General features: G+C 38.1%; 1 protein-coding gene and 1 long non-coding RNA gene across 2 annotated transcripts in view; one reads left to right on the forward strand and one right to left on the reverse strand.

Annotated features, from left to right (window-relative positions):
* BIRC6 (baculoviral IAP repeat containing 6) overlaps window positions 1–27,337 on the forward strand; it is a 171,375-nt gene that overhangs the window by 115,401 nt on the left and 28,637 nt on the right. The window contains exon 64 of the mRNA XM_009331049.1: window positions 1,288–1,456. Within this exon, the coding sequence (XP_009329324.1) occupies window positions 1,288–1,456 (169 nt within the window). The remainder of the gene's footprint in view (window positions 1–1,287; window positions 1,457–27,337) is intronic.
* On the reverse strand, window positions 10,150–12,546 carry LOC103922845. Its single transcript, XR_663906.1, has 2 exons — window positions 12,052–12,546; window positions 10,150–10,911 (listed from the first exon to the last, which is right to left on the reverse strand). It is a non-coding gene; the product is annotated as an uncharacterized LOC103922845 (long non-coding RNA).

The raw sequence follows: 27,337 nt of genomic DNA on the forward strand, positions 1-27,337 counted from the left end.
GTATGGAAATGGATATTCTATCTAGCCATCAAAAATTTCATTTACAGAACTGTCAGCTCAAATGCATTAGCTAGCCTTACTGCTGGGGTAGAGCACAAAGGAGATGAAATTCTGAAAATGCCCATGCCCTGACTGATGAAGTTATCATTTTGATGTAACCAGTTATTCTAGTCACTGTAGATTACAAGGCACAAGTATCATGTCCCTTGCAAAAGCAAAACAAATAAAATCCAAAACAATTTTCCTAAGCAAGAAAGAGGAAAATCGCCTGAGTCACTCTTGGCGAAGCTTCTAGGCAGTATTCTGTATTACACCATGCAGAGGTTTAGCTATAACTGTCATAAGTCATGAGGTAAGGAGGCATTTGCTTTGGGCAGTCAGCAATTGTAGGAAGAAGTAGAAAGCCCTTCAGCATTTTGCTGAAGATCTCAGTCAGTTGTACAGCAGACTTTGCCTGGTCCCTTCTCTAGAAAGGTTGTTTAGAAAAATTCTGTTGTATGGAGTGCTGGTAAGATGCTGCAGCAAAATAACCATGGGTAATGGGGTTAGAGCAAAGAGGGAGAATGAAAGGAAGAAGAGGCTAAAAAGATGACTAGAGACCCTGAGACTTCAAATAATACAGCCTTTCAAGACTTGAAGTTACTTAATTTGAGAGCACAAGTGCACAAATCAGACCCATGGAAGTGCATTAGGTTGTAGGTCTACAACACACGGTAAGAGCCTGTGAACTCAGCAAGAACTACCCTTGGGACGAGCAGGTGTACAGTCATGAGGTGACTCTCCCGCCATCGCTGAGGGGAAGGCTGCTCTTTGTTTACTGAAGCAAGAGCCATGCTCACAAGTGGGTGTTCAAGTAACTGTCATGCTCACTGTAAGTTGTTGTTTCATCTGTAAACCCTGAAGTCCCATCCAAAAGGAGGTTACAAATGTTTTTAAAACATTTGCAGTTTAAAAAAAAGAAAAATCTTTTGTCTCAGTGGTGTGAGCTGGCAAACTCCTGCTTTGAGTAACTCCAGCAGTTTTGTCAAAATTCATGTTAATTGATCTCTTAAACTCATTCAGAATTATAATAGCTATTTAATTTTGGCATTAGCCAAAGTTGGAATCATAATCTAATAACTGTATGGGATTTCTTCTGAGAGATCTTTGGGACTGCTGAAATAAATACTAGTCCTGTATTGGCAAAATAGCTAGTGAAGTATTATGGTGTCTTCCTTAAGGAAGGAAGGTCAAAGTTCTTTTGCCTAAAATAAATCAGGTTTGAATAAAAGTTTTTGTGTATTTCAGGTTCTTGCCAGTTACATAAATCCTGCAGGGAGTACCTCAAATGGAGAGCCCCAGACTAGCCATGAGGGGAGAGGACAAAACAGCAGTGCTCTTCCATCCGTTCTCCTAGAGCTACTCAGTCAATCTTGCCTCATCCCAGCAATGTCATCATACCTCCGCAACGATTCAGGTAATGTGCCATTGTCTCCTTCTAAATCAAAGTTGCCTTACTTCTGTCAAATAAGTTTTTATATAAACAATAGGTAGTTCTGGCTAGTTTCAGTAAGTTTGCCGATTTAGAATTTTACTAATGGAACATTCACGTGAGCCTTAGAAAACAAAATGATAGTGTTCGCTGAAGTACTCATTTTTGTAAGACTTTAAACTTTGTTGGTTTAATGTCTTTTTTTAAATTTGAAATTTAATTCTTGAACTGTTGAAATTAGTATTTCCATCTGAAAAGTTTGTTTTAGTTGTTCTGTAGAAGATACATGGAGAGAGGGAGAGTACTTTACACAAGACCGTGAATCTTACTGTGAAGAAAAATGTTAATTTTGTGAGTAAATTGAGTAGGTATATGCATAAAGTTGGTAAATGTTGGTAAATTCTCTTTTACTTTGATCAGAGCTTTTTCTGATTTTTTTCTGAAATATAAAAATAAGCCTCTTATCAAAACTGCAAAATATTTCAAATATATGGGAAAAATGAAATTATTGGGTTTTTTTTTTAAAGGAAGAACAAATCATTTATATGTTGTCATCACGTTTCTACTCATAGTTTTAAAACAGACATTTTGATAGTTTCATCCAGTATGTTCTACCTGGCTGTGAAAACCATTTCAGTTGTACAAGGTAGTGTCAAGCAGTATAAGTTAAGCAGATGCCTGTGTGGAACTAATGGCAAAACCAGCATACTGGGTTTGTGATTTACGTTCAGTGTCACGAGATGACAGGCTTTAGTATGAAGATATAGATAAGCATTTTTTCTTCAGGTAACTGTCAGCCTGAAGTTTTTAAACACTGCCTTAGCCTTAGGTTGAATTTTTGTTTAGTTGCTTTGTAAGGATGGATTTAGTCCCTGGGTAGCAGAAGGAGTTGTTCCAAATCTGAATAATTTGGTTTTGGACCCTTATTTTGCTTGCCCTATTTTTGGAGTAACTGCTAAATGTCTTGTCACATTACTGCAGTTCTCCTGAATGTGAGTTGTAGGGTGTGGTGATGTGAATTTCTTCAAACAGTGTCATAGCTTCTTGTTGAATTACACAGTATATTTTATCTGCGGGGTAGAAGAGAAATCATCTGTGTCTTAAGTATTTGCAAAGCTACATAGGACTAAAACAAGAATGTGGCTCTTTTAATCTGTGGTAACTAGGGCATTACATAATCTTGTATGATGGAATGGAAGTAGTTCAAAAAGTCTGCTGGGGCCTTGTCGTGGTTTAACCTCAGTTGGCAACTGAGCACCACGCAGCCGCTCGCTCACTCCCCCTCAGTGGGATGGGGGAGAGAATCGGAAGGGTAAAAGTGAGAAAACTCATGGGTTGAGATAAAGACAGTTTAATAGGTAGAGCAACAGTCACGCACGCAAGCAAAGCAAAGCAAGGAATTCATTCACTCCTTCCCATGGGCAGGCAGGTGTTCAGCCAGCTCCAGGAAAGCAGGGCTCCATCACGGTTAACGTTACTTTGGGAAGACAAACGCCATCACTCCAAACATCCCCCCCTTCCTTCTTCTTCCCCCAGCTTTATATACTGAGCATGATGTCACATGGTGTGGAATATCCCTTTGGCCAGTTTGGGTCAGCTGTCCCGGCTGTGCCCCCTCCCAGCTTCTTGTGAACCTCCAGCCTTCTCAGTCGGTAGAGCATGGGAAGCTGGAAAGTCCTTGACTAGTGTAAGCACTGCTTAGCAACAACTAAAACATCAGTGTGTTAATCAACATTGTTCTCACCCTAAATCCAAAACACAGCACTGTACCAGCTGTACTAGGAAGGAAATTAACTCTATCCCTGCCGAAACCAGGACAGGCCTTATAGTAAAAATAAAAATATGAAGATGTTTCACTTGCCAGTCCACCGTTTGACACCTCTCCCTAATTTGGTAATGAATTTGTTGGTTCTGTTTTGCACATATTACAGTGAGGAAAATGAAGTCTGTAGCTTATATACCAGGCTTATAATTGCAAATGAAAATCTAATGTAAAACAGTTAAGTAAATGATAAAGTAAAACAATAAAGTAATCTTTCTAACAGATACTCATAAATTCTTCTTTGTTGAGGTAGAAAGGAAAAGTCACCGAAAGACCTGGCAAAAATGCTGTTATCTAAAGGATGAAGCTGTTAGTTCTGAGTTATAGATGAATCGCAGCTGTTGAAATTGTTTTTTGCTGTTTTCAATAGAAAAGCATATCTGTCTGTATAAGTCACCTTTAACTGGGGAAGAACAGTCAGATACTGATAGAAGAGATGAGAGAATGTGGCTGGTAGAGAGAAGTTCAGACTAGTTTGGCTTTTAGGGACCATTTGTTTTCCCAAAGTACAAAGAAAAGGCAAAGTTTCAGTGAGAAATCTTCATTTTAGGTATGTTTTCCACTGCTGGACTACTGTTATTTGTGGTTGGCAGGGGATGTTCATATGTTGTGCTTGTGAAATAAAAATTAGTAGAGTGAACAAAGCAGATGCTTCCTGCTTTTTCATAAATGGATCTATAGCTCTTAATGTAGCAGCATCATTATGCTTAATAAATTGATCCAAGCGATAGTCTTGAATGCTTCCTGCTGTATTTGTTCAAAATTCCATACGTAAAACTATAATTAACAATGTTGTTCTGGATTAAAAAAAAAATAGCTTTGCAGGCTTATATCAGTCAAGCTTGTCTTTGAAAATGTAATAGGATATCAGTATGAGAGGGCAATGTGCAGAAAGGCATGACTTCTGGAAATAAAGTCTTCTCTTCATGAATATTTGAGTCAGATGCATTTAGTTTTGAAGGAGTCCCTGAAAATAGTTTCTCTTAGTAATAGCCAGGCATAATTCCAATGCAGTAATTACTTTTTAGTTCAAAAGCAGACAGATAATTCTCACATTAATGAGTCTGAGTTGCAGGTGATGCTGGGGCTCTCGGTGTCACTAACAGAGTGTCAGGAGACATAGCTGACAGAGCCTGGCTGTCGCAAGAGACACACAGATTGAGAAGCTCTGAAGCTATGTTAAGCTGTGGTACGATGCTCGTAAGACTGAAAAATTCCCTTCTCCAATAGGGCTGAATGCCTACTCAGGAGGAGCGGGAAAGCGAACAGTGTTATTAGTAACACTCATGTACACTGTCTTCTAGTTTTCAGACCAGTGTACCTTCTATCAAAACGTACTTTCATGTGGAAGAAGCAGGTAACTGCATTCTTTCTGTGACATGCTGGACTGAGAAATTAGGGCGCTGCATACAGGATGCTAATAGAGTGTTCCCAGGTTCTGGCACCCCAGCAGGTACAAGCCGTGCCCAGCACAATGCTGACAGAAAATAGCAATTTTCAGCAACTCTAACTTTCTCAGACTTGAAAGGATGCTAGTGGTACCAGTTAAAGGTTACCCTTATGCTCTATTCTGCTAACCTATTCCTCTACTAGATTTTTGGTTTTGCTGTAAACAGTTGCAATAACAGTGATCTTCATGTATTACATACCTGCCATATGCATAAAATTATGTGGGAAAAGTTTTCTGTAAAGAAATACAATATGCAGTGAAGCTGCTGGATGTGCTGTTTCCTTTTATTGCACAGTAGGCTAATACCACTATGGTGATACAAGATAGTAACTATTTTGGTATTGATGAGAATTTTGTATTTGGTTTAAACATGTTCAGTTAGCTACAGGTATGGTACATCCTGCTTGCAAAGTTGTTTTGGCAAAATTCTTGGACAATTCCAGTGTCAGAATATAAAATTGGCCTTTGTCACAGAAATTTATCTAGGTTTTTTGTTGCTTAAATATGTTTTGCCATCCCTGCTCAATTTGCCCAAAACATATGTGGACTAGATTGTTACCTAGATTGTTCTAGATAAAAGTAATATTGATCAGATAAGGAGTGCTCACTATCATTTAATCTTTTAGAAACCTCACCTTGAAGCAGATCTTTACAAACCAGATTGCTGTCCTGGTTTCGGCAGGGATAGAGTTAATTTCCTTCCTAGTACAGCTGGTACAGTGCTGTGTTTTGGATTTAGGGTGAGAACAATGTTGATAACACACCGATGTTTTAGTTGTTGCTAAGCAGTGCTTACACTAGTCAAGGACTTTCCAGCTTCCCATGCTCTACCGACTGAGAAGGCTGGAGGTTCACAAGAAGCTGGGAGGGGGCACAGCCGGGACAGCTGACCCAAACTGGCCAAAGGGATATTCCACACCATGTGACATCATGCTCAGTATATAAAGCTGGGGGAAGAAGAAGGAAGGGGGGGGATGTTGGAAGTGATGGTGTTTGTCTTCCCAAGTAACCGTTACACGTGATGGAGCCCTGCTTTCCTGGAGATGGCTGAACACCTGCCTGCCCACGGGAAGTAGTGCATGAATTCCTTATTTTGCTTTGCTTGTGTGCGCGGCTTTTGCTTTCCCTATTCAACTGTTTTTATCTCAACCCATGAGTTTTCTCACTTTTACCCTTCCGATTCTCTCCCCCATCCCACTGAGGGGGAGTGAGCGAGCGGCTGCGTGGTGCTCAGTTGCCAACTGAGGTTAAACCACGACAGTCCTTTTTTGGCGCCCAACATGGGCGCCCAACCCACCCCGCTTTCCATCCTTTGATATAACACACAGATATTGCCTTAGTCTATGGACCACCCTTGTGGAATGTCTGTGCTCTGACACATTCTGCAGCTTCATCTGCATCAGAGCAAGGTGATTGTGAAGTCCTTGAAAATTGTGAACTGACCACTTTCATTAATTTCCATAATTGCTTTTTTCTTGTAGAGGAAGAAGGTTTATCTGTCTATGAAGGACTTTCCTTATTATGGAAGATAGATCATAGCTCTAGTCACAAGGAGCAATAGCTGCTGTAATCCTCACCCTGTTTCTTGATCATTTTTTCCTGTTTGTTTTGTATCTTGGTATGGCATTACTGTGGCTGTTATTATCTTTCATTTTATAAATGAAAAAAGTTTATCTTTAACATGGTGAGATTTTTTTTTAACATTTGTGTTTATTCCTAAGTTCTTAATTCATGTTTACATTGGTAAAATTTATATCATTCTTAACTTCTGTATAATGGAACATCTCGCGTGTGTTAATTACTGAGCATTTATGCACATTTCACACCAAAATCTGCCATGGAAAACCTTTTCGCTGTTGTCTTGTGTACAGCACATTTCATTTGAAAGAATTACCACTGTAAGAACTCTTTCAAATATGTGAACATTTCTCTCCTTGAACAAAATGCACAACAATAAAATTTGTGCCATGCAACAAGAGGTTCCCAGCAAACATGTGACCGTCAGGCTCTAACTAGAGTACATGGCTATCTTGATCTAGATTTTGCTGATAAAAGTAAGAGTTACTTGACTGATGGACCTAGGTGTATGAAGACTAATGCAACCTAGTATTTACAAGTGGGAGAGAAGAAGGCAGTAGTAGTAATAGTCTCTGTGGCTAACAGTGTTTATAGAGAGAAGGCAGTGGAAGGGAATCACGAAATAGAAGGAAAAATCAAGTGACTTTTAGGACAGGGACTGTATATCTTGTTACAGGCTTGGACAGTAAAAGGCCCACTGAAGCTGGGATTTATCAGTGATACCACGATATTAGGTAGACTCTTCTTGCTTAAAAATGTAGTTGTACTAGTTTGTCCCTAAACTAGGATCTATCAAACCCTGAGATGACTTAATCTTGTTTAAAGCTGAAGAGTGACAGAGGTTTGGTACCACCTCTTCCTCGGAAGACATACCTCATAGCAAGTTGCAGAATTCTGCCTGAACTCTCTTTGCTTCAATTCCCAGGCTTACAGGAATCAGGTGATGTTGTGATTTTAGCTGGGGTTTTCTTGCAGCCCTTTCTTCACGTGCCCCCCTCTTAGCCACCCTTCCTTCTTTGGTGGAAGAAAGACTGTGTGTGATGTGGTCAGCATAGCTTGTGGTGGTACATTAGCTCAGTCTTCCTTGGGTTTGACTGCTGAGAAGAGATGATGCATTTCTGTGTGAGGGCTTTACTAAAAGTATTTTGTTTACTGACCAGCATGTTCCACTTCGTAAGAGTCCAATATTTGCTTTTAATGCACCTTTCATAGTTTACCAAGTACTGTTGCACCCTGGACTTGTGGATTCATTAACAGTTGTGCTGCTTCATCCTGCTGCCAAATACCTCATTGTGAACTTTATTTAGTAAGTACTATGGGCAAATCTGTTGAAGGTGGACATACTGAATCTCTTTTCTGCCTTGTTTGATATACCTTTGTTAGCTGAGTCCATTAAAGTCGTACTTTTCAGGCCTTGCCTCCTTACCTCAGAGCTTGAACTACACTAGATTGCCTGCTGAAGTTAGAATATTTCTTTTCTATTAATCATACTTATTCTCAAGGCATTATATGGTGTTGCTTTAGTTTTTGCAAAGTAGTCCAGTTCCACTGGACTGAGTATGCTGAGTACTTCGGAAAGCTTGTGTTCCCTTATGGGTCTCTGAAGTTGATACACTGAGCTCATTCAGCTAAGAGTATTACATCTTTATTCATTCATTACTGAAGATGCGAAGGTACTACTGCAGTGTAAATGTTGAACCGTCATGAAATTCTGCTTTTCCCTAGACTATTGACTTTTTACTGTCTCTAATAAGAGGTAGTTGCTGTTAAGATATTTTTTGTTGTTGAGATTCTTATGCATATATTGGATTAAGTGTGTAAGCACCAGAGCTGTATGTTGGAGCTCATTTAACTAAAGTTAGAGTTAGGTCCGCATGAGTATAGAGCGCAAGTATTACCTGTTAAGAGAGGTTATCAGACTTCTGTTTTAAAACAAAATATAACTCATATGCCGGGGCAATCTCTAATGATAATATTACCCTGTGACTTCCTTCAAAGGGTCAAAGCCTTTTGCTATAAGCGAAATTAGAAGTACAATGGCAGTTTAGATAGAGAGTATATAATTACCAAAATTAAAAATTCTACTAGTTTTCGTTGATGTTCATTGGTAAAAGAATGATGCTGAATCTTTGCCACATTTGGTTATAACTTTGGGATTGCTTTTTATCTGTTTTGCTATTGAAGTGTTTACAAAAAAAGGTGCAGTATCTCACTCCAGTGCTGGAGTACTAGTTGATACATAATTTCGAGAACAGAGCTATGCACTGAAATGACATAAAACTGTGTGTTTATTTCACAGAATTGACAAGTTTTAAATAACTGCAGGATCAAAATAAACAGCAGTAATTTCTACCCGAATTTGATATTTCTGTTCAGTTTTCAGGTTCTTGTAACCTCTTATTTTAAGACCCATCTCAAATATCCTTGTATTATGAGATTAAGGTAATAATATCCATAAGCATGTAGATATAAGAAGTACATTGAAGAATTTAATAATGTATTGACTCTTCTATATTCTTAAATAAACTTGAATAACCTGCATAATTTCTCTAGAATGTAGCTTAGTTTTACAGAATGCTTTGGTGCTTCATATACTGAAAATGAGTATACAATACTAGAGATTTGCTGTAGACTATGGATAGCGAATAAATTTTCTTGTCTGCACGTGTTTCCTTCCCGTGCAGCCTCAGCTCTGTTTATTATTTCTTCCGGATGAGCCAGTATTGACTCAGAGTGGCAAAACCAGAATATACCATCTTCCACCTCATTCGTCTATAAATCAGTGTGTTACAGTATAGTTTCTGCAACTGACTGAAATATCATTGCCAAATTCTTTCTTTTGTAGATCTCTGACCTTATTTTATGCATGTGCTTGTTTCGAAGTGACTTCCAAAGACTCAGTTGGTTTAGCAGTTATGAAGTTCTATATAGGAATAAGCTATCACCTATACAAGAGATATATTTCTTTGCTTCTCATTTTATGGAAGGCCTGAATGTAGCTTTGCAGCCTAGGAGAAAGAACTGAGCTGATTTGCAGAAATGCAGCTCCTCCATTCTTCCTCTGTGGCACATGTAATACTAAGAACGGTATTTATTAAAATCAGTGATTCCTTTTTTTTTTTTTTTAGTGTTGTTTTTCTACTGTGTTTTTAATCCTAAGCTCTCAAAAGTAGCTTTTCTATTAGAAGATATATGCGAGATATATTCATGTGTATAAAAGCTTCTGTGACCTCCGACTGTCTGCAGCTTTGGATCTAATTCAAAGACATACATAGGTTTAATTTAAAACGTGGAAATAGTTTAATCAATTTCAGTAGTCTAATTGCACATTCCATGAAGTATGCATAAGAGTTGCAATTCTGGGCCTCAATCATAAATGGTACAAAAAGGGAAAATGTCTGCAGGACCTGGTCCAGAAAGAGAGAGTACACTCTTCTGGGCAAAGATATTAAACCGGTTTTCCATGCAACACCATGAATCCTTGTGTGATATGTTTTATTTTACTTGAAAATAAGCATCAGGATGAAAACATGAAAGCTGTATTTGACTTATGTTAAACACATTCTAAAAATGGCAATACAGAAAATGTAGTTTAAGATTTTTTTTTTTCATTTGGAGAATATGTATTAGGGTGTCATAGTAATTTTTAATATTTCTTAAAAGAAGTACTGAAACTATTCTTTATTTTTTCACACCACTTTAAAGGATTTTTAATTAGAAAAGCACATTGTCAGCATAGCATGATGATTTCAAATACAGATTCAGTAAAGGCAAGAAAATCTAACCTTTTTCAGCTTTCCACAAGACTAACAAAAATGCTGCAGAATATAGTCAATAGTTAAAATTTTATTTATAATATTACAATTTTTGGTATAACAGTGTTCCTGTTTCCACACTTATACATTAGTGTAAGTTACAAGCCTAAATTACGGTGATCTAAAAATAAAACCCTTTTGTCTGTTTTCTGGTCTCAGCTATGAAGAGACATATTGCACAAAACCATAGAAAGCATCATGGGGCTTGCTTATATGTATTTCTGTATTTAATTAATCTCTTTCTATGTTCTTGATTGTTTTCAGTGTTTGCTTACGTTTCTTGTGTCTTGCATGTTTGCTGGCAATAAAACAATGCCATCTCTCTTTCTGCTATTTGAATTTCATCTGTTATGAATGAGAAGTTGAATATCCTCTGCCTTCGTTTACGTAATTTAGCACCCTAGCTGGGCTCGCAGATAGATTTAGCAGTCCTTGATGCGGTGCCCTTAGCCGGACACTTTGCCCTGGAATGTTTTTGATAATCTTTTCAGACAATGTTTTCTTTTGCTTTAGATTTAGAAATCATTCTTACCATCGCTGGTCTTTGCACTGTGTGCTGTGCAATTGATGTTCAAAAATGTCATCAAAGTGTAGTGTAGATGTACACAAAAACAATAACAAATAAATTGAGTACAGTTCCAATAATCCCAAGCAGTGCTAAAATAGATTCTTCTTTTTCCTCTTTCTCCTCTTGCCTTTTTACATCTTCCAGTGTGGTGATGGCAGAGGTCCCCATTTTTCCTGCAAATACCTTCACCAATATTCTGGCAGCTAGCTAGAAGAAAGAAAGCAAATGGTAAATCTGGTCTGACAAACATGCAAGCTTGGATCTTTTTAAAAACAATTCTGTAGTTCTTTACACAATATTTCTTAATGCTGTGTTTATTGAGTTGTATTCATCTTTTGTTTTCTTTTCGTATGAACGTGTCCATGTTAAAAGTAACTGTTCTGTACATACAGATTTGGTAGAAGGAGTGAAAAATAGCTTGATGCTTGAAGCCAGTTAACATGCTTTATTATAAAAGAAATTTAAAATTTGTCTTTAGCCAGCTAATTTGTTTCCTTAAGAAACATCAAATTGATGAAAGGAGATATGTGAGCATTGTCAAATACTCTGAAATGCCTCAGGAGATTATGTGAATTTTCAGCTGTTGTTAAATATTTAACTGTCACAGTACAAAACCAGTTGAAAATATTCATGTCTGCTGTTTTCAAACATGGAAAATATGCCTCCTTAATACAGTATCGCAGTCTCTTTTGACCAGTGAGCCCTAAGTAGGCAATTACAGGTGAGATCTTATCCTTTTACTTGTTTAATAGATCAGCTTTTGGACATCCATGCAACAGTAAACACTTAACAGAAAATATCTGTCCAAATATACAGGTTGTTGTTGTTATTATATATGCTTATTACTGCACTATGCCAAAGGACAGTAGTACTTTTATAGTAACAAAATTCTATGCAATATAAGGACTTGAGATAGATATTTACAGATGCGTGTATGATTTATTACCTTTTTTGTTGCAAAAGTGAGGTTGACAGGTCGTCTCTATTACTTAGCTGCTGTTATACTCTTAATTTACAGTCAAGTATCCTCTAGAAACATATTCCCTGTAAAATTATATTCATTGGTGGCTGAGATGTTGATAGTGTATGTAATCTGCTATGCTGTTTTAGCCTTATTGGTCAGAAATTTCCAACCTTAAACGAAAATTTGATTGGGATTTCTACTAGTTCAGATAACCCCAATTTACTGAAAATTTGCAGTTGCATTTTATAGTGCAATAGCATTTTCCTGTCCTGGCAAACATCTTTAATCATTGGAGATGAACATATTTCTGCTGTGAGTCTAATTAAAGCCATCAGCTCAGAGCATATCTCACAGAAAGGTAAAAAAAATATGATGTTTCTTACCCTACATTGCATCAGGAATAAAATGTCATCAGACATGCTTCTTGCTTGTCGATTCAGTGGCAAACCAGGCTTTTATCTTCATGAAGGGGCTGCTCTCCTCGCTCAGACAGACCAGATAGGAGCATGAACAGTTCCTTGATGAAGAAGTTTATCGGTGAGGATAATAACATTACAGAACCTTCCAAATGACTGGCCTTCTCTCTCAGTAATCCACTGAAGCAAATGTAGTTGAAAAACAGTAAAACCCTTTCTGGTAATGATCCTCACTGTTGACTAATTCTCATTAAAATTGAGGATTTTTTTCCTTAGATGATGCAGAGCAATGAAATGCATGCTGTTCGGTTTTGCCTTAAAAAAAAAAATACAAACAGCTCCTGGTTTTATTCAGTTACACTTACTTATTTATTAAGACTTCAGAAAAACCCAGCCTTTGATTTAGTCTTTGTGGCAGCCGTCTGAAGAGGCTTTCTCACGTTGACATGCTGTAATTCCAAATGCAGCGAACTACGTGCAGTCACAGTATGTAATTTTAGTCCAGCCTGAAAAAGGATGAAAAGAAGTCTGCTTTACTGGCAATAGTGTGAACGCCGTCACACACCTGCATTCAGAGCCTCTGGAAAGAATTCCAAGGTATTCTTCGGAGCATTGCATAACTTAGCCAGGCAAATCTGAAGAGAGGAATGACAGTGGCTTTAGTTGCACGCTGTGGTGAGCTGTGACATTGATTAAACATGCACTTGGCACTTGCTGAATAAAGAAGGAGCTACAAGCCACCCTTGCAGACAGTGAGTTGCATAACAATGTGCGATGGCTCTGCTGTTTCATTGTCAGGCCCGGCACATTTTAATCCTGTACCAACGGAGAAAGTGTGTGGTGTAAAGGGGAGTAGAGTTAACTGTACTTCGGGGTTTTCTGAGGAAGTGCTGCATGACAAATGGTGACATTAAGGCATTCAAGCTGAAACAGTGTTTCTGCCTTTTGTCTTTTTATGCTTGCTTTGACAGGCAATTGTTTCTTTGGGAAATACTACTTCTAACGCTTTTCCTCATTTTGTTTGCCACCCAAAGAATGCAGGTTAGTGTGTAATTAATGAAAACACAGACTTAAAGAAAAATACTCCTGTTCTTATTTCACGGCAAGCAGTAACTCCATTTTTTCCTAGGTAAATCAGAGAGGTATTTTTTGCCTGCCCTATTGGAAAGGGTGGGGTGCTGGGTGAAGTCTTTGCTTCCTCCCAGTCTCTTCAGATAAAAAGCCACAATTTTAATAACCTCTGCCAGTAGTTGTGTTTCAAATAATTTTATTCAGTCACTTTGTTCTATGAAGGCTACCAATGCAATGTGTTTTTGTTGGTATAGCATAGCTTCTTGATATAAAGGCAACTAAACATTACATATATTGGAAAACTTATTTTAAAAAAAAAAAATACTTGCCATATTGAGCAATTCAGAATTCAAAAGTACAAAAAGCTCATGCATATGAAAAATCAGAAGATAATTAATTACATTGAATTCAGACAACAGGAATGTAACTGGAAACCTTGATCACTTTCCAGAACAGCATGTTTTAGAAATTACAAGGCATTGTTTGAAATTCAGTTTTCAGTAATCTTTTTTTAAGAAAGCAAAAGAGGGTAAAATCATTGCTTTAAATACTTCAATTTTCAAATTAATTTACTTACACATTACATTTTTTTTCTCATTATTTTTCTAAAGTGTCTGAGTACATTTGTTAGTTTCTTAGTAATGGATAAAACTGCATATTTTACATGTGTATTATTTTAATGGTAAATACCATGTTTGAAGTACCGTGAGTTGTATGGTACTTGTACATGATTTGCCCTTTATCCTGAAAGTAACGTTGCCTCAGTGAAATTGTTTGACTCTAGAAGAATTAAGTAATTAGGTTAAACCTCTCCAGCATAGCTTCCTTAAAATATATTCTAATATGTGTATATGGTCTTTCCTTTTAAGCTCTTCCCTTATTCTGAAAAGGCTGCTGCAACTTCAGTTGTTCCTGGAATTGTTTTCTATTTGTATCTTGAATGTATTTCTGCATTCATTTAGATCCATTTGGAGATAATAAAGGTGGGGAAATTTTCACCTGTGTATTCTGACCATTCGTGTTGCTGAGAGCACCTGGCAATAACCAAATTTTCAAGCCATTGTACTGTATTACAGTACAACTCCCATGTTAAAAATCAAACCCTTTCCTTTGTGAAAGGGGGGAAATTGTGCAATGTGCCTCTTTTATTTAAAGATTAATGATGTATTTGGAGGGTAGGAATCTGTCACCTTGTCAACACAACCAGGTATAAAGATTCAAGGTCAGCAGAAGAATTTCTCACAATATTGTCAAGTATAAATAGCGACAATAAAGTAAATTCAGCAGCTCCACTGCAAATAACCAGCTAATTAAGATGCATCCACAGAAAGCAGCAAAAGATTCACAAACTATTTCTTGGCCTGATTATTGCCATGGTTGAGGTCTCAGTGGTCTGCCATTTACATAGTTGTGATGCAACTGGCACTTCAGTGGCTAAGGTGAACCCAGGGAAACAAATCTCCCTGGGCTCCCTCTGCACGCAGTCGAGGGGGAGCGACACCTCCTGCACACTGGGATTCAGATCCAGCGTTTGCCATGGGCCTTGGTTTGGTGGCATTTCTCCCCTCCCATCCTTCCATTGTATTGATATGCGTGTCTGGGCGGACATGGCGTGAACTGGTTTGGAAAACAGACCCAGCCAAAAATAGATCTCTAGCACAGCACAGTAAGAGGGATGGGGCGGTAGCTGCTCAAGCTGTCAGTGTTGGCCAAGAGTTGCTGGTTGGGGGGCGAGGGGGAAAGACAGAGGTTGTCAGGCTTAACATTTCTCAATTACAGGACCTTGAGGAACTCATCCATGTTGGGTGGAAGCTGGTATTTACAAATAACTTCCTTATAGCTACAATGCATCTTCAGTATGAAGAGAAAATTTCATGCAAGATTTCTCACAAGTGAAGTGAGTAATACAGGTTGATTTGAAAAGGCCTTGATTTATCCATAATATTTGATGATTTTTGAAAAATGGGGAGATATTTTATATTTTGTGTAAAATAACATTGGAGTCTGGGAGTATGTTTTATAGAAGTCAGCAATAAAACCACCTGTCTTGGGGTGAACTTTACATGGTTACATAGTATTTGGGTTTGGATGCTGGTATCCAAAAATGTCCTAAATTTATTTCTGTTACTTCTGTCTAGGCAGAGCTTTCAAGCACTTCGTAAGACTTTGGCAACTCCTTGGTAACTGATTTATGTAGCATCCCAAGAGCAGAACAAATTCTGTTGATTAGAGGTCATTCTGTTCATTACTGCTGATGTTTGATCATTTGTATTGCATGGGAAGAGACCTTAGGCAATACAAATGTATGTCATATTTTAAAGTTATTCATACTTCAAGAGGGAGTTGCCAGGCTATCTTGTAAAAACTCAGTGGTATAAGTGCAACGATTTACAGTCTTGATCCTTAGGTGATCATTATCCTGCCTTATCTACTGCTATGAGTAATGTGGTACATCCATAACATCGCATTTAAAAAAAGGAACAAGAACTCTTAACCAAAGTGTAAGTTTTCTTTTTCCTCATGTATTTTTATGGATTTATAGAATAATCTCAGAGTACATGAAAAAAAATTATATGTGCTGTATTTTCTCATTAAAATAGCATGTTTTGAGTCAGATATTGTTTGCTCTTAGAGAGAGCGAATGCTCTGAAGAAGATTGCAAGTTAAAGCAGAACGTAAAGGTAGATTTGAAGGAGAAAATGGAAAGAAAAATGTAAAGAGCTGCCTAGACTTAAAAATCTATTCAGGTTAAAATGCTGTAATGAAATCCAAAAGATCATTCAAATGTCAGTTGTCCATGAAGACTGTTTTTCCTTGTAGTTGTTCTGCATTTTCCCTAAGATGCAGGAAACTACTTGAAATGTAGTAGCACGTGCATCCTGTAGGTGATGCATTCTAGTTTTCTTCTCTGACAACCTCCATGAACTTCTCTTATGAGATCTGACACTTTCACTTAAATTGCAGAACAACAGAGCAAAGCTGTGTCTGTTGGGAGATGCAATAGTATGCACAAATTAAGACTAACTGGTTCGCTTAGCATAAGCGAGAAGTGGATATCAATGCTCCTACCTTCTTCCTTAGTTTTTCTCCCCCACCCACCCCCCCCGAACTGAACACAGCTACTGTTTTCTTTGTGGGAGCTGTTAGCCTGTTTTCACAGCTACTGTTTTCTTTGTGGGAGCTGTTAGCCTGTTTTTCATGATACAGATTGATGTGTGATGCCCTTGAGTCAGCCGTGATGGGCATGGCCAGTTTGAGCCAGATTTCAAAGTATTTTTTTTACTCTTCTGTTGAAAAAAGAAGATGAACTCAGATCCTTCGTCTCTAGCAGCACAAGTTACTTTTAGATTTCTTACTATTCTTATTCACACCTCTTTCATGTGTTTCATCTCAGCATTGACTTGATGATTTTGACACTTCAACTATGTGTCTACATCTTGTTTTCCTTCTGATTGAGGAATTTCAATGCGTTTTGGCTATTGAAAATTTGGCTATTTGTATTGTCTGGGTTTTTTTCCTGATTTTGTAACTTAGTTACCAACTCAGAATATCCTTGGAAAAATGCAGAATTATCTCATAAATAACTACAGAAGTTCTTCTAGTTTGTTCCCACCTGTCGGTCTTCACTTACCAGAAATTTACTTGTTCCAGTCTCTCACACTTGCTTTAAAATAGTTGTGTTAAGAAATCAATTAAACGGACACAGAGTAGTACCGGTTCTTCTGCCACACCCCTTTCAACACCAGCTTCTCTTAGCACCATCAGGATCAACCACTGCTTTATTGTCTGTGAATATCTCAGAATGCACACCGGTATTTTGTCAAGAAAAGTGGTAAGTTTGACGGTTGAGTTTGGGAAAAACTGAGCCAATCTGCCTTTGGAGGGTGTCGAGTGACATGTCACGTATTGGTTTTGCGGCAACTATTTTAATCACTCTCGTGATGAACTGAAGCAACTCAGAAGTTGGTGACTGATGGATGTTCCTGAGTTAGAGGTGGGCATTTCGGCACCAACTGTGTGTGGTCACCACCTGGATATGGTGGGAGGGAATGATGGAAAAAAGGCGAGACTTTTTTTTCTCTTCTTCAGTCTCTAGTCTCACATGGGACATCAGGCAGTCTTCATTTTTCTCTTCTTCGCTGGTGTCAAAAAGAATCTCTTGTATGGGTATTGTACCTTTAAAAAGCAGTAACTTTAAAATGCTTCAGTCATGATTCAGTGCTGTTCTCTGTGGCTCAAGAGGTTTTTTGTCAAAGACAGCAGGTATCCAGGACTATTTCTTCACATTGGTTTGAGTGTAGGCTGCATGGTTCTGGAGGAGTATAGGGCTTTCAAGTATCAGGTTTTTGAGCTGTCATGTTCATAAATTTTGTTGTGTTAGATGACCCAATATTCACTTAACGGACTCCTTACTGGGCAAGCAAAGGGAAGCATAGTAGTGAGAACTGATCCTAGTCCAGACGGGTGGCTCTCAGAGAACAACAGTACTGAAACAAGCTCCTCTTTCTCCAAAGCCCTTAAAGCATCTTACCTTGTGAGAAAGAATAAATCTTGTCCATGTGAGTTTCCAGATGACTGATCTTAAAAAACAAAACAAAGAAACCTAGAAGATACCACCATCCCAGCACCTCTTGCCACATGTCTTTCCTCCAGTTCATCATCTTTAGTTGGAAATAGTTTTGGAATAAGAGGATGAAATTATTATCCACTGAAATCTCTCATTTTCTATTGCAAAAGAATATGAATACATGCTTGTTGTACTTTCAAAGCATTTGAAACTACTGTTTCCTAGTAGATAGTGCTTTTGGAGCAGAACTTAAATAACAGAATTTTTTTTTTAAATCAAAACCAATTATTCATTTGAGTGGTTAATAATAGAAAGGATTTATGAAAGAACAAATTGTAAATTTGTACTTCTAGCTCTACTGTGTTGCAGAAATTTGTTGTAATTTATAGGGAGTAACTATGAGGTATGTATTGAAACACCATGCCATTGAGATCTTTGAGAATTAAAAACCTGGTTGTTACGAGGAATGAAACAGCTTTGATTTGGTTTGTAATTGGGTACTGGATTGCATGGCAGATTAAGCACTTAGTCCTTTAAAGACTGAAGTTTACTTATTTCAAAGAGCTAATGGAAGTATTTTTTTCAACAAATTATTATTTAGCAAAGATCACTGAGAGACTGTAACTTCTGCTTCAGTCTTTATCTGTTTCTGTAACTGCACGTTGTTTTATATGGCTTTTAAACATAAATCCATTAACTGGAGAGCTCTTCATTGATTTACACAGCTGGTGGTGGATTTTGCAGCTGCATGTACAGAGCATACTTCAGACTAGCTTGCAACCTCTGGCCCCACTCACTTGATCACAGTGAATTAAAGTGCATGTTAGATTTTCCAGAAGGAAGGGAGTTCTGTGGGAAAGAGAGTCAAGAAATTATCAGGTGAGAAATAGGAGTGTTAAAGGCTAGATTTCAGTGGGGCTCCTTGCATCTCACCTTGTTTTCCCTTCTCCTGCTTCTCACCCACATATTCTTTGTCCTGCTGCCTAAATAATACAGAGTACTTTTCAGAAAAACAGTACTCTGGAATCGAGTGGGGTGGGGTTTTTTGTCTCTTTGTTTTTATGAGCCTTAAATCACAGAAATTTTTCCAAATTATGACTAAGCCACTGAAGGTGCTTTACAGGACAATCCTGAAGATATAAGTAAACAAGGTTTCTTTCTCATCTGGAGACCACTATGAAGTTCTGGACCTCTGTGGTCACAGGATAGCATGACTGCCTTGAAAGCATGAGCAACAGACTGCTTATGTATCTGTATCTGCCTGCCAAGGACCTGTAATTTTTTTACTATTCCCCTTTGGATCCACTTAGACATCACTCTTCTGGTACTAACGCGAGATATGCTTTTTTGACAGACCTTGATGCCTTGGACTCCACTGTGTAATATGCTTCCTGTAAAAGGAAACTAAACTGTGGTGTTTGCCTTCCTGCCCCCCAGAGATGAGTTATCTGTTTTAATAAGTTTTCAGGAGAAATGCAGTGAGATGCTGATCCTTGATACAAGGGTGTATAGAAACTAACAAATCGTACATGAGATGCAGCTGGTGTTCATTTCATTCCTGAAGTTAGTTTCTGCATGTTTATTTTGAATTATTCACTTGAGAAATAAAAGGTAGGGGCTATTGTCTTCAAAAGTGTTTAGTTTTGGCCATAAGTGTTCCATGAAATTCTCTCTGCCAGTAGTCTGTCACCAACTTGCGATATCTATTTTAATTTACAGAAAACAGCACAGGTCACTGACGTGACTGTTCAAGGCACATGGCAGTAAAGCTTCTGCCTTGTTTGGAGTGGAGAGAGCTTATCCTTAAGCTTTCCTGGTCCATTTATCTGATTGCTAAGGCCCACGAGCATTTCATCCAGGAGTTCCTTTTTTCCCTTCATTAATTGGAAGCCAAACTGGTAGCTATATCCCTGCTTGTAGGACAAGATTGGGAATCCATAAGTACTAGACTGGTTTTCCTTCTGAAGGTAATTGGTAAAGACATTCAGCAGGCCCTTTAAAATTTGAGATACCACATTGCATCTTTCAAAATTTCCAGAGTAAATGTTACTGGGCCTCCCATTTTTTTTCTTATTTTACTTTAGTCAGACAGAACATCTCAAATGGTTTCATTTAGACTTGGTAATCATGGTTGGGAATATGAATGCTGGGTGTCTGGAATAGATTGCTGTGCAGCACCACATGCTACAAAAATTCACAGATTTTACTGGAGGCATTAAGAATTAATTTTTAAAATGATGCCTTTCATTACCAACAGACTCAGTCCTTTTTGAGAAGAGAATATGACATCAGAGGAGAATGTGACACCATACTAGATGTCCTACGGTTCCATATTATATTGCAGAAATGTCCGATCTGCTGCTTTATTTTTTTTTTAACTCTCATGCCTTCCTGGTCCTTGTTGCTAAAGATACAGTAACCGGTAATGCGGCACAAATGTTTTATCGGTACCCCCAAGAGACTCCTGACAGGACTGTAAGTAATGCATTTTCTTTTTTCTTTGTCTTTTTTCCGTATTAGTGGCTTTGTCAATTAGTGACAGCACATTTGGATAAAAATTTCTTGACCAAACAAACTAGCAATCCCTTTCTTCCTGTTCATGTACAGAGCAGATTGCCAGGATTAGTTTTAGATATTTTTACTTCACGTAAGAAAGAGCTCACTGTACTTTCAGGGAAGAGTTTTGTCAGCTGAGACGTGTAGCTCAGCGTGCATTTGAAGAGGAACTTGCTGGAACATTGAGGTGAGGGCCAGCTTTCGTTTTCAGCCGTTGAAAGTCTCATTTGTTTGGTCAAGTGGTAGGTCTTCATTATTCCAGGCAGTAACAGTCTCACTTGTCTTTTATTTCTTTTGTGTTCTTGTTCTCTCTCCTGTTTTTGAAAACAAAATATTGTAAATGTATCTGGCATTTCCCATACTCATATGCAGACACTTTCCATTCATAGTATTTCCTTTCTTACTCTTCTCTGAGGGTAGTCATTGTATTGAGTGCAAGTCAAAAGAAACAGATCTCTGTGGCTGAAGGAGTTATTCTAGAAAGAGTTAATATATGGTAGATTATTCCAACACACAAACTTTTTTTATTAGTATTTCTATCTTCTTGTCCTCTCTAGAGGAGACAACTTCAAGATAGTACCACTCATGAGCAAAAGAATATTTTCTTTTGAGTTTGTCTTTGTTGTTATGCTCTAAGATAACAGAGGATGATCCATTTTAAGAAGTGATGCAGGAACTTGCATGAGGTTGCTCGGAAAGTGCAAATTCTCCTATTTCACAAGTCTGGGGCATGGAGATGAGTCTCCCCATCATACGTGGTGTTCAGTTAAACTGGTGATAGATTTACCACATAGCTGTTTGCACTCTAAGGCACTTTCAACATGCAGTGAGTGCAAGGGGTTACCTTTCATTTAACTTAGACTCAGGGGGGCTATTAGGCTTGAATTTTTCTCCTCAGCCTGCACTTTGCATGTTTACCAAAAGCCCATCTTGGTATTTAAACAACCAACTATTCTCTAGAAAATACGCTAAAATGATAAAGGTTCTGTTTTGCATATGCACAGGGGCTCTGCCACCTTGGCCAAGCGAAATAATTAGATATTTGAGGCAGAATGAGATTCTTAAGTGTTCTCCTTTCTGTCCCCTGAGGACATGATCTTGTAGGTGTGCTCACACATATGGAAAGTTTGCCATGAAGCACAGGAACCGCATGTCCTTTCATTCCAGTAACAATGTTGATATCCTCTGCTGACAGTCTGACAGTAAGAACAGAAGACCCGAGTCTTGGCCTTTTTCCATCTGCTGAAGTAATGGGTTTAAAAAAAAACCCACAACCTCATTACCTAATTTTGAATTTCAATGTGGATTTCTGCAGCATGTGCAATGAAATGGCAGGTTTCCATCTTATTTTCAATTCCCATCTTACTCTAAAATACTAGTGACTGTTTTATGGGCTGGTAGGGGTAACGCTCAGACTGAGGACCATTTCAAGATGGCTGCTTGCCCACTCCTCTGCCAAAATTAGTGAAATCACTATTCCCTCCTTCAGTGCAGGGATGATGAAAGACAGATTAACTTCCTTAAAAATCCTGCTTCGTGTTCTTAGAGCAGCGATACCTTTCCTTTCAACTCTGGAGTGCCTGCACTTGAAACACTTAACATGAGGTGGTAGGCGGGCTTGCACCTGATTTGTTTTGGTTTTATTTTTACTTTTTCAAGAAAAGTTTTGTCTGCAGAGTATTTAAATCTTTTTTTTTTCCTCTACAGAAAATATTTTTCTTGTTTTCTTGGCTAAGTGGAAGATGAATTTGACACTTCTAGCTTACTTTTAATATTTGATTTATTTTATTACATCTACCTCAAATAGAAATTATTGGTCCTTTTTATCTTACTAAATGCCATAGTAAAGTGTTGTATTAATAATGAAGGGGTTTTTTTCATCACTTGACCAGGCAAAAAACTTCATTCTCATGCAGTCTCTGAATGCCTTTATATATACCTTTCTTCACATCTTTTTTTAGATCTTCCTTTTATCTATGCCTTTCTTTATATCATTATGTATTTATTGGATAATATAGAGCAATTCTGTAGCTTTACATTGATGCTTCCTTATATTTGTTTTCTAGATTTGGATACAAACATGATTTGGTTATAGCTTTATGCTTTAATTGTGTTTATTCGTATTTTATTAAAGAACTGATGTCGGGTAAAACCAGCGATCTTTCAGAGGAGGGATTCTTAAAAATTGCAGTGGGGTTGGATCCCGTGGCAGTGTGAACTCGATCTGCAGTTCTCTGCTCACATCCTTTCTATGCCGATGCCTACTGGGCCATTTTTTCAAACAAATAAAACCAGTGAATATAGAATTTTGCATTTTTCGTTTTCATTAATTATTCTTACTTGATAATGTATTCCCCACCCCCTCGTGTTAGATGGCTCTGTAGCCTCCCAGAAGCATCCCTTCGCTACCTGAGCACCTTTTCAAGATTATTTGGAGCACTATTTAATGGCAGAGAGTGATCTCTCTAAAGGATTCCTTTATCAAGGACTAGAGTGTGGCATGGAAATAGTAGCATCTCCAAAACTGGGGACCATGCATGGTTTTAGTAGTCACGCTTTGAAAGCTCAGTTTGATTTTTATGTCTTTTATATCGTTTGGGTTTATTTTCCCTGTCCTTTTGAAATACAGGAAACTGTCTGTTTACTCAACTGTATACACACGGCCTAATGAAGTAATGCTTCGTGCTTTTTCTGGCAAAGGCTTTCTCTGGATTCAGGGATACATTTGTGACAAGTTTTTAAGTGTTGTTCAACTTTACTTGGAAACAAAGCTTCCCTGAAAATACTTAACTTCACCAAAATGAAATATTCTTTACAAATAAGCAAACCAGAAATAATTAAGAGCAATGGTCTGCTCCCTTGAGCCACACTACTACACTAACTCCAGAACGCTGACCAACTAACTTGAGCAATGCGTTTTGCTTCTGTAATTGAAATACACAGTTTTCCTTTTATATTGCAGTTAAACTGTTATTTTTTTTTCCAAGTTTCCTAGAATACACGTAGAAGATTAGCAATGCCAAGACAGACCAAGGTTGTTGCCCATTACTTTATCACCAATAGTGGACAATAACAGACGCCTATGGGAGAATATAGGAATGGGGCTGACCTACAGATGCTGCCCTGGTATTGCTGGTATATGGCCAGGAGTGGTGTCTCCGCATTTATTAGCCCTTGATGGCCTGTGCTTACATGAATTTACCCAATTACTTTTGAACCTGTAACAATATTTACTGCCCCAGCATTTAGTGCTAAGCTTTTCCAAAGCTTAACAGTGATGTGTTGTGTAGTGTGTGTTCTTTTACAAGTGGCGGTATTTCTTCTAATGGTGTGCCTAGTCCTTTGAATGTATTGATCAGTCCAATTCTATTCACTTTTTCTACCACTCATAGTTGAAAAAAAACCTTTCTCATACACTTCATTAGTCATTGAGGCTGCAAAGTCTTAGTTTATTTCATTTTAGATAGTACAGCAGCTCATTCCATACCTTGGGTTGTTTAGTCGCCTTTCTCTTGTCCCTTTTCCAGTTCTGCCCTGTCTCTTTGAGAAAGGGGAAAAATGCACATGGTGTTGAAGTGGTACTAATGGTTGAGTGCGGTCTCATTAAGTAATTTCTAATTTCTCTTCACCTTTTCTAACATTTGATCTGGTTTGGTTTTTTGTTGGTTTTTTTGGACTGCTAATGGGCTCAGTGCTGACATCAGAAGAGCAAAATTTTAAGGCTGGTTCTGAACAACAATAATAATAATCAGCTTGGAGCCCGACTCTGTGCACGTTGAATTCAGAGGCCCACCCTTCTTGCATTGTCTTACTGCTCTGACACAGGATTTGTAACTCATGACCTGTAAGGGGGCTTAACCCCTCCTTCTCCTGCTTCATTATGTGAGGGGACTAGTCTTTTCTGGTGCCATTTTTTCTGATACTCAGAATGGTACTGTGAAAATGTTTGTGTTATTCCTGTAAAGAAAAATGAAGAAAAAGTCAAGCTAATTAAATTAGTACAAGTTGACAATATTTAGAAAGCTTTTGTTTTATTTTTACTCGAAGGCTAATGTCTTAAGGGGATCTGATTTTGCAATACTCTGTAGGCAATCTTTTTTTCTATCAAAACAGAGCAGAACACAGGGTGTTAATTAGGCCTATTATAAAAGAGGCTTGCCTTGGGTTGATTCTGAAACAGAAAATCAAGAAGCAGTAGAGCATGATGTATTTGGAACTGACACTATTGCCTGCAGCGTGGACTGCATTCATAGATCGTATGCTTGCAAAGATGCAGTAAAGGGGGACTGAGGAACGGGTCTGGTTTTAAAATATTTAGAAAAAAGATGCGTGGCCCTATTGGAAAGGTAGCGTGTCTCACTCATGCTTGGCAGTATCTGTGGCCACAAGACTGTGTCTGGAGGTTTTAATTAAAAATACAAGATGAGTGTTTCCTTTGTGTGGCTTTTTTGAACAGCGGCGTTTGTAGCTACTGAGAGTCTTTAATATGATAATGAGATCCTGAAGTCTTTAATTTAATCATGGCTATGGGGTTTAGGTTTGTGAATAACATACTGAGGCATCAAAAATATGGCCTCAGTAATTACTAAGCGTGTTTTAGAAGTGGTGTAAAATTGACAGAACTTTAAGATTATTTTAAAATTATTCAGAGGTAAAAAAAGGTAAATTAAAATAAAAAAGAAAAATGTAGTGGCAGGTGTGTGTGGTACTCCAGTCGTGATCTTAAGATTGGACTCGAACTTTTTTGTAAGTAGCATGGTAATGAGAATGTCTTATTTTACTTTTAGCTTCTTAAATTGATGAGACCCGTGTCCTTTAGACTTTATTACTATAAAAGCAAAAATAGATGTCTTGGAATACAAAGGTATTTTCTTGGGGTTTTTGCAGGGGAGGTTTGGATACACTGTAGTAAATTTTGAGCATTTGTGCATGATGTGAACAGAACAGTTTTATAATATAGCTGCTCTACATCACCGTCAGTGGTTTTCTTTCACATTACTTAAAACAGAGGCAGGGTTAGATGGCTACTTCAGGATGAATATTTAACAAAATACAATCCGTCGTCTTGCCAGGAAGATACAAAGTCTCATTGAAATAGGAGAAAAATAGATCCAAAACCAAAACAAAATAAGAAATGAGGCTTGAAGGAGTCTCTTGGGTCACTGGAAGGTAAAAAGAAATTGCACCTAAGAAAAAATAGTTTGAAAGAGTCATACTTTTGTGGGCCTCTAAAATAATTGCAATTCAAGAAGAAGTCCTGAAATGAAGTGAGTCTAGTAAATGAGAAATGATGTACAGGAGATAGATCGAGAGCATCTATATACAGCTTTTCTGGTAGTACAGAAGCACGGAGGGTATGCATCTGGCAATGTGGTGTATGTAAAACTAGTAAAGGTGGTTGTTTTTTTTCCTCGAGAGTCTGTTTTATTTTACATCAAGTTTGTAAGCTCTCTGGGGTAGGAATTCCTAGTTTGGTCACAGTGAGAATCACAGTGGGAAGGCCTTCACATTAGATGCAACTTTTCATCGTTCTCTTACAAATTATTCTTCTCTATTTGTTTCTTTAATCTGCTGAAAAGTGTGAAGATTTTTGGATGTAATGGATATGCTATATTAATAATTTCCTTTATTTTAAAATAAATGTGCATATTCTTTGTGATATGTTTTAAATAGCCTTTGCAATGGAAATAAGTTTTATAATCTTATTCATAGCCAGTTAAGTTGTACTGAGCATGTTGAATGACTTGCAAAAAAAATTTATTACTGTTCAGTACTATCTATTTAATGAGCCATTAGGCCTGGCTGTTCTTTTTTGGAATATTGTATAATATTAAAAGAAAGCAAAGGAGTATTAGACTCAGTTGGGCCATTATCGTGTTACAGCAATTTAAGGTGATAACTTGATCTATGAAACTACTTGCCCTCACATGCCTTTTTGTTATATTAAGGTTGTAATTGCATGTGGGTGGTCTTGGGTCTTTGTAAGAAATATCTATATTGGTGATGAATTAAAAAAAATCTATATTGGTGATGAATAAATAGTTGTGTGGAAAGCAACTGAAGTGTTTTGAAATCACACGCACAGTCTTTGAATGGCGGTCAGTTGTTTCCCAGGAGTAAGTAGGCTGTATCTAGAAGTTTTCAAAAATGTGATCGGTGCCTTAATGTCTCATGACCTTTAGGCATTTGTGAAAGACCGCAGCTTTCAAAAGACGGGGTGCTCAGCAGTTTCTGACAGTCAAGACTTCTTAAAATACCTTCAGTCAGACTCTTCTTCCCTCCACCACCCTCCCAGATCAGAACTGCTTGTTATCAGCATATAAGGGAGATCTGGGTTTATGAAATGTCAATTTTTTACCTGTTTAGCCTTCAGTCTTTCTAAATTGCAGATAGTGTGGCAAGAGGCTAACTGAATTGTAGTGATTCCAGTAAAACTTGACTTTTATTACCCAAAGGAATGGGAGGGAGGGATGAGACCTTATCTCTCTAAACCATGAGATGTTTTCCAGATGTTTGCCATCCCTACATCCCATAGTAAATGGCAGTGACCTTGCTGAGACTTCTGCTTTTCATAAATGCAACAGAAAAAATTGAGACCCGAGATACTTTTTTGATGTGAATTGTGAATACATAGGCATGCCACCTATTGTCCAGACAGGTTACACTGAACTTCCTTGCTTATTATCAAGGACAAGATGACATTGGCCTGTTTCTCAGACATGTGTACTCATCCTTCTAGAACTTGTAATTCCTGCAATTAATAAACCAAAGGTGATAATAAAGATGCTGCTGTTACTATCCTTCAAATCAGCTGTCTGTGGTAGTGCTGGGATTCCAATCTTCAAGAGCGCTGCTGACATTGTCTTGCCGCCCACCCCCTGGTGGTGTTGCCCTGCTGCTCTCTGTCGCCTCCCGGCCCTGCTCCCTCACCCTGGGCTGTCACAGCCGCCTCCCGGCCGCCGGCGAGGGGCCGTTTTACAGCTCTCCTGCAGCTGGCTGCTCATGCTGCGGGGTCAGCAGCAGTTTTTAGCTTGTGCTCTGCTTCGTGCTCCACTGTTT

This window comes from Pygoscelis adeliae, unplaced genomic scaffold (assembly GCF_000699105.1).
Source record: "Pygoscelis adeliae isolate BGI_AS28 unplaced genomic scaffold, ASM69910v1 Scaffold218, whole genome shotgun sequence".
Lineage (NCBI taxonomy): Eukaryota > Metazoa > Chordata > Aves > Sphenisciformes > Spheniscidae > Pygoscelis > Pygoscelis adeliae.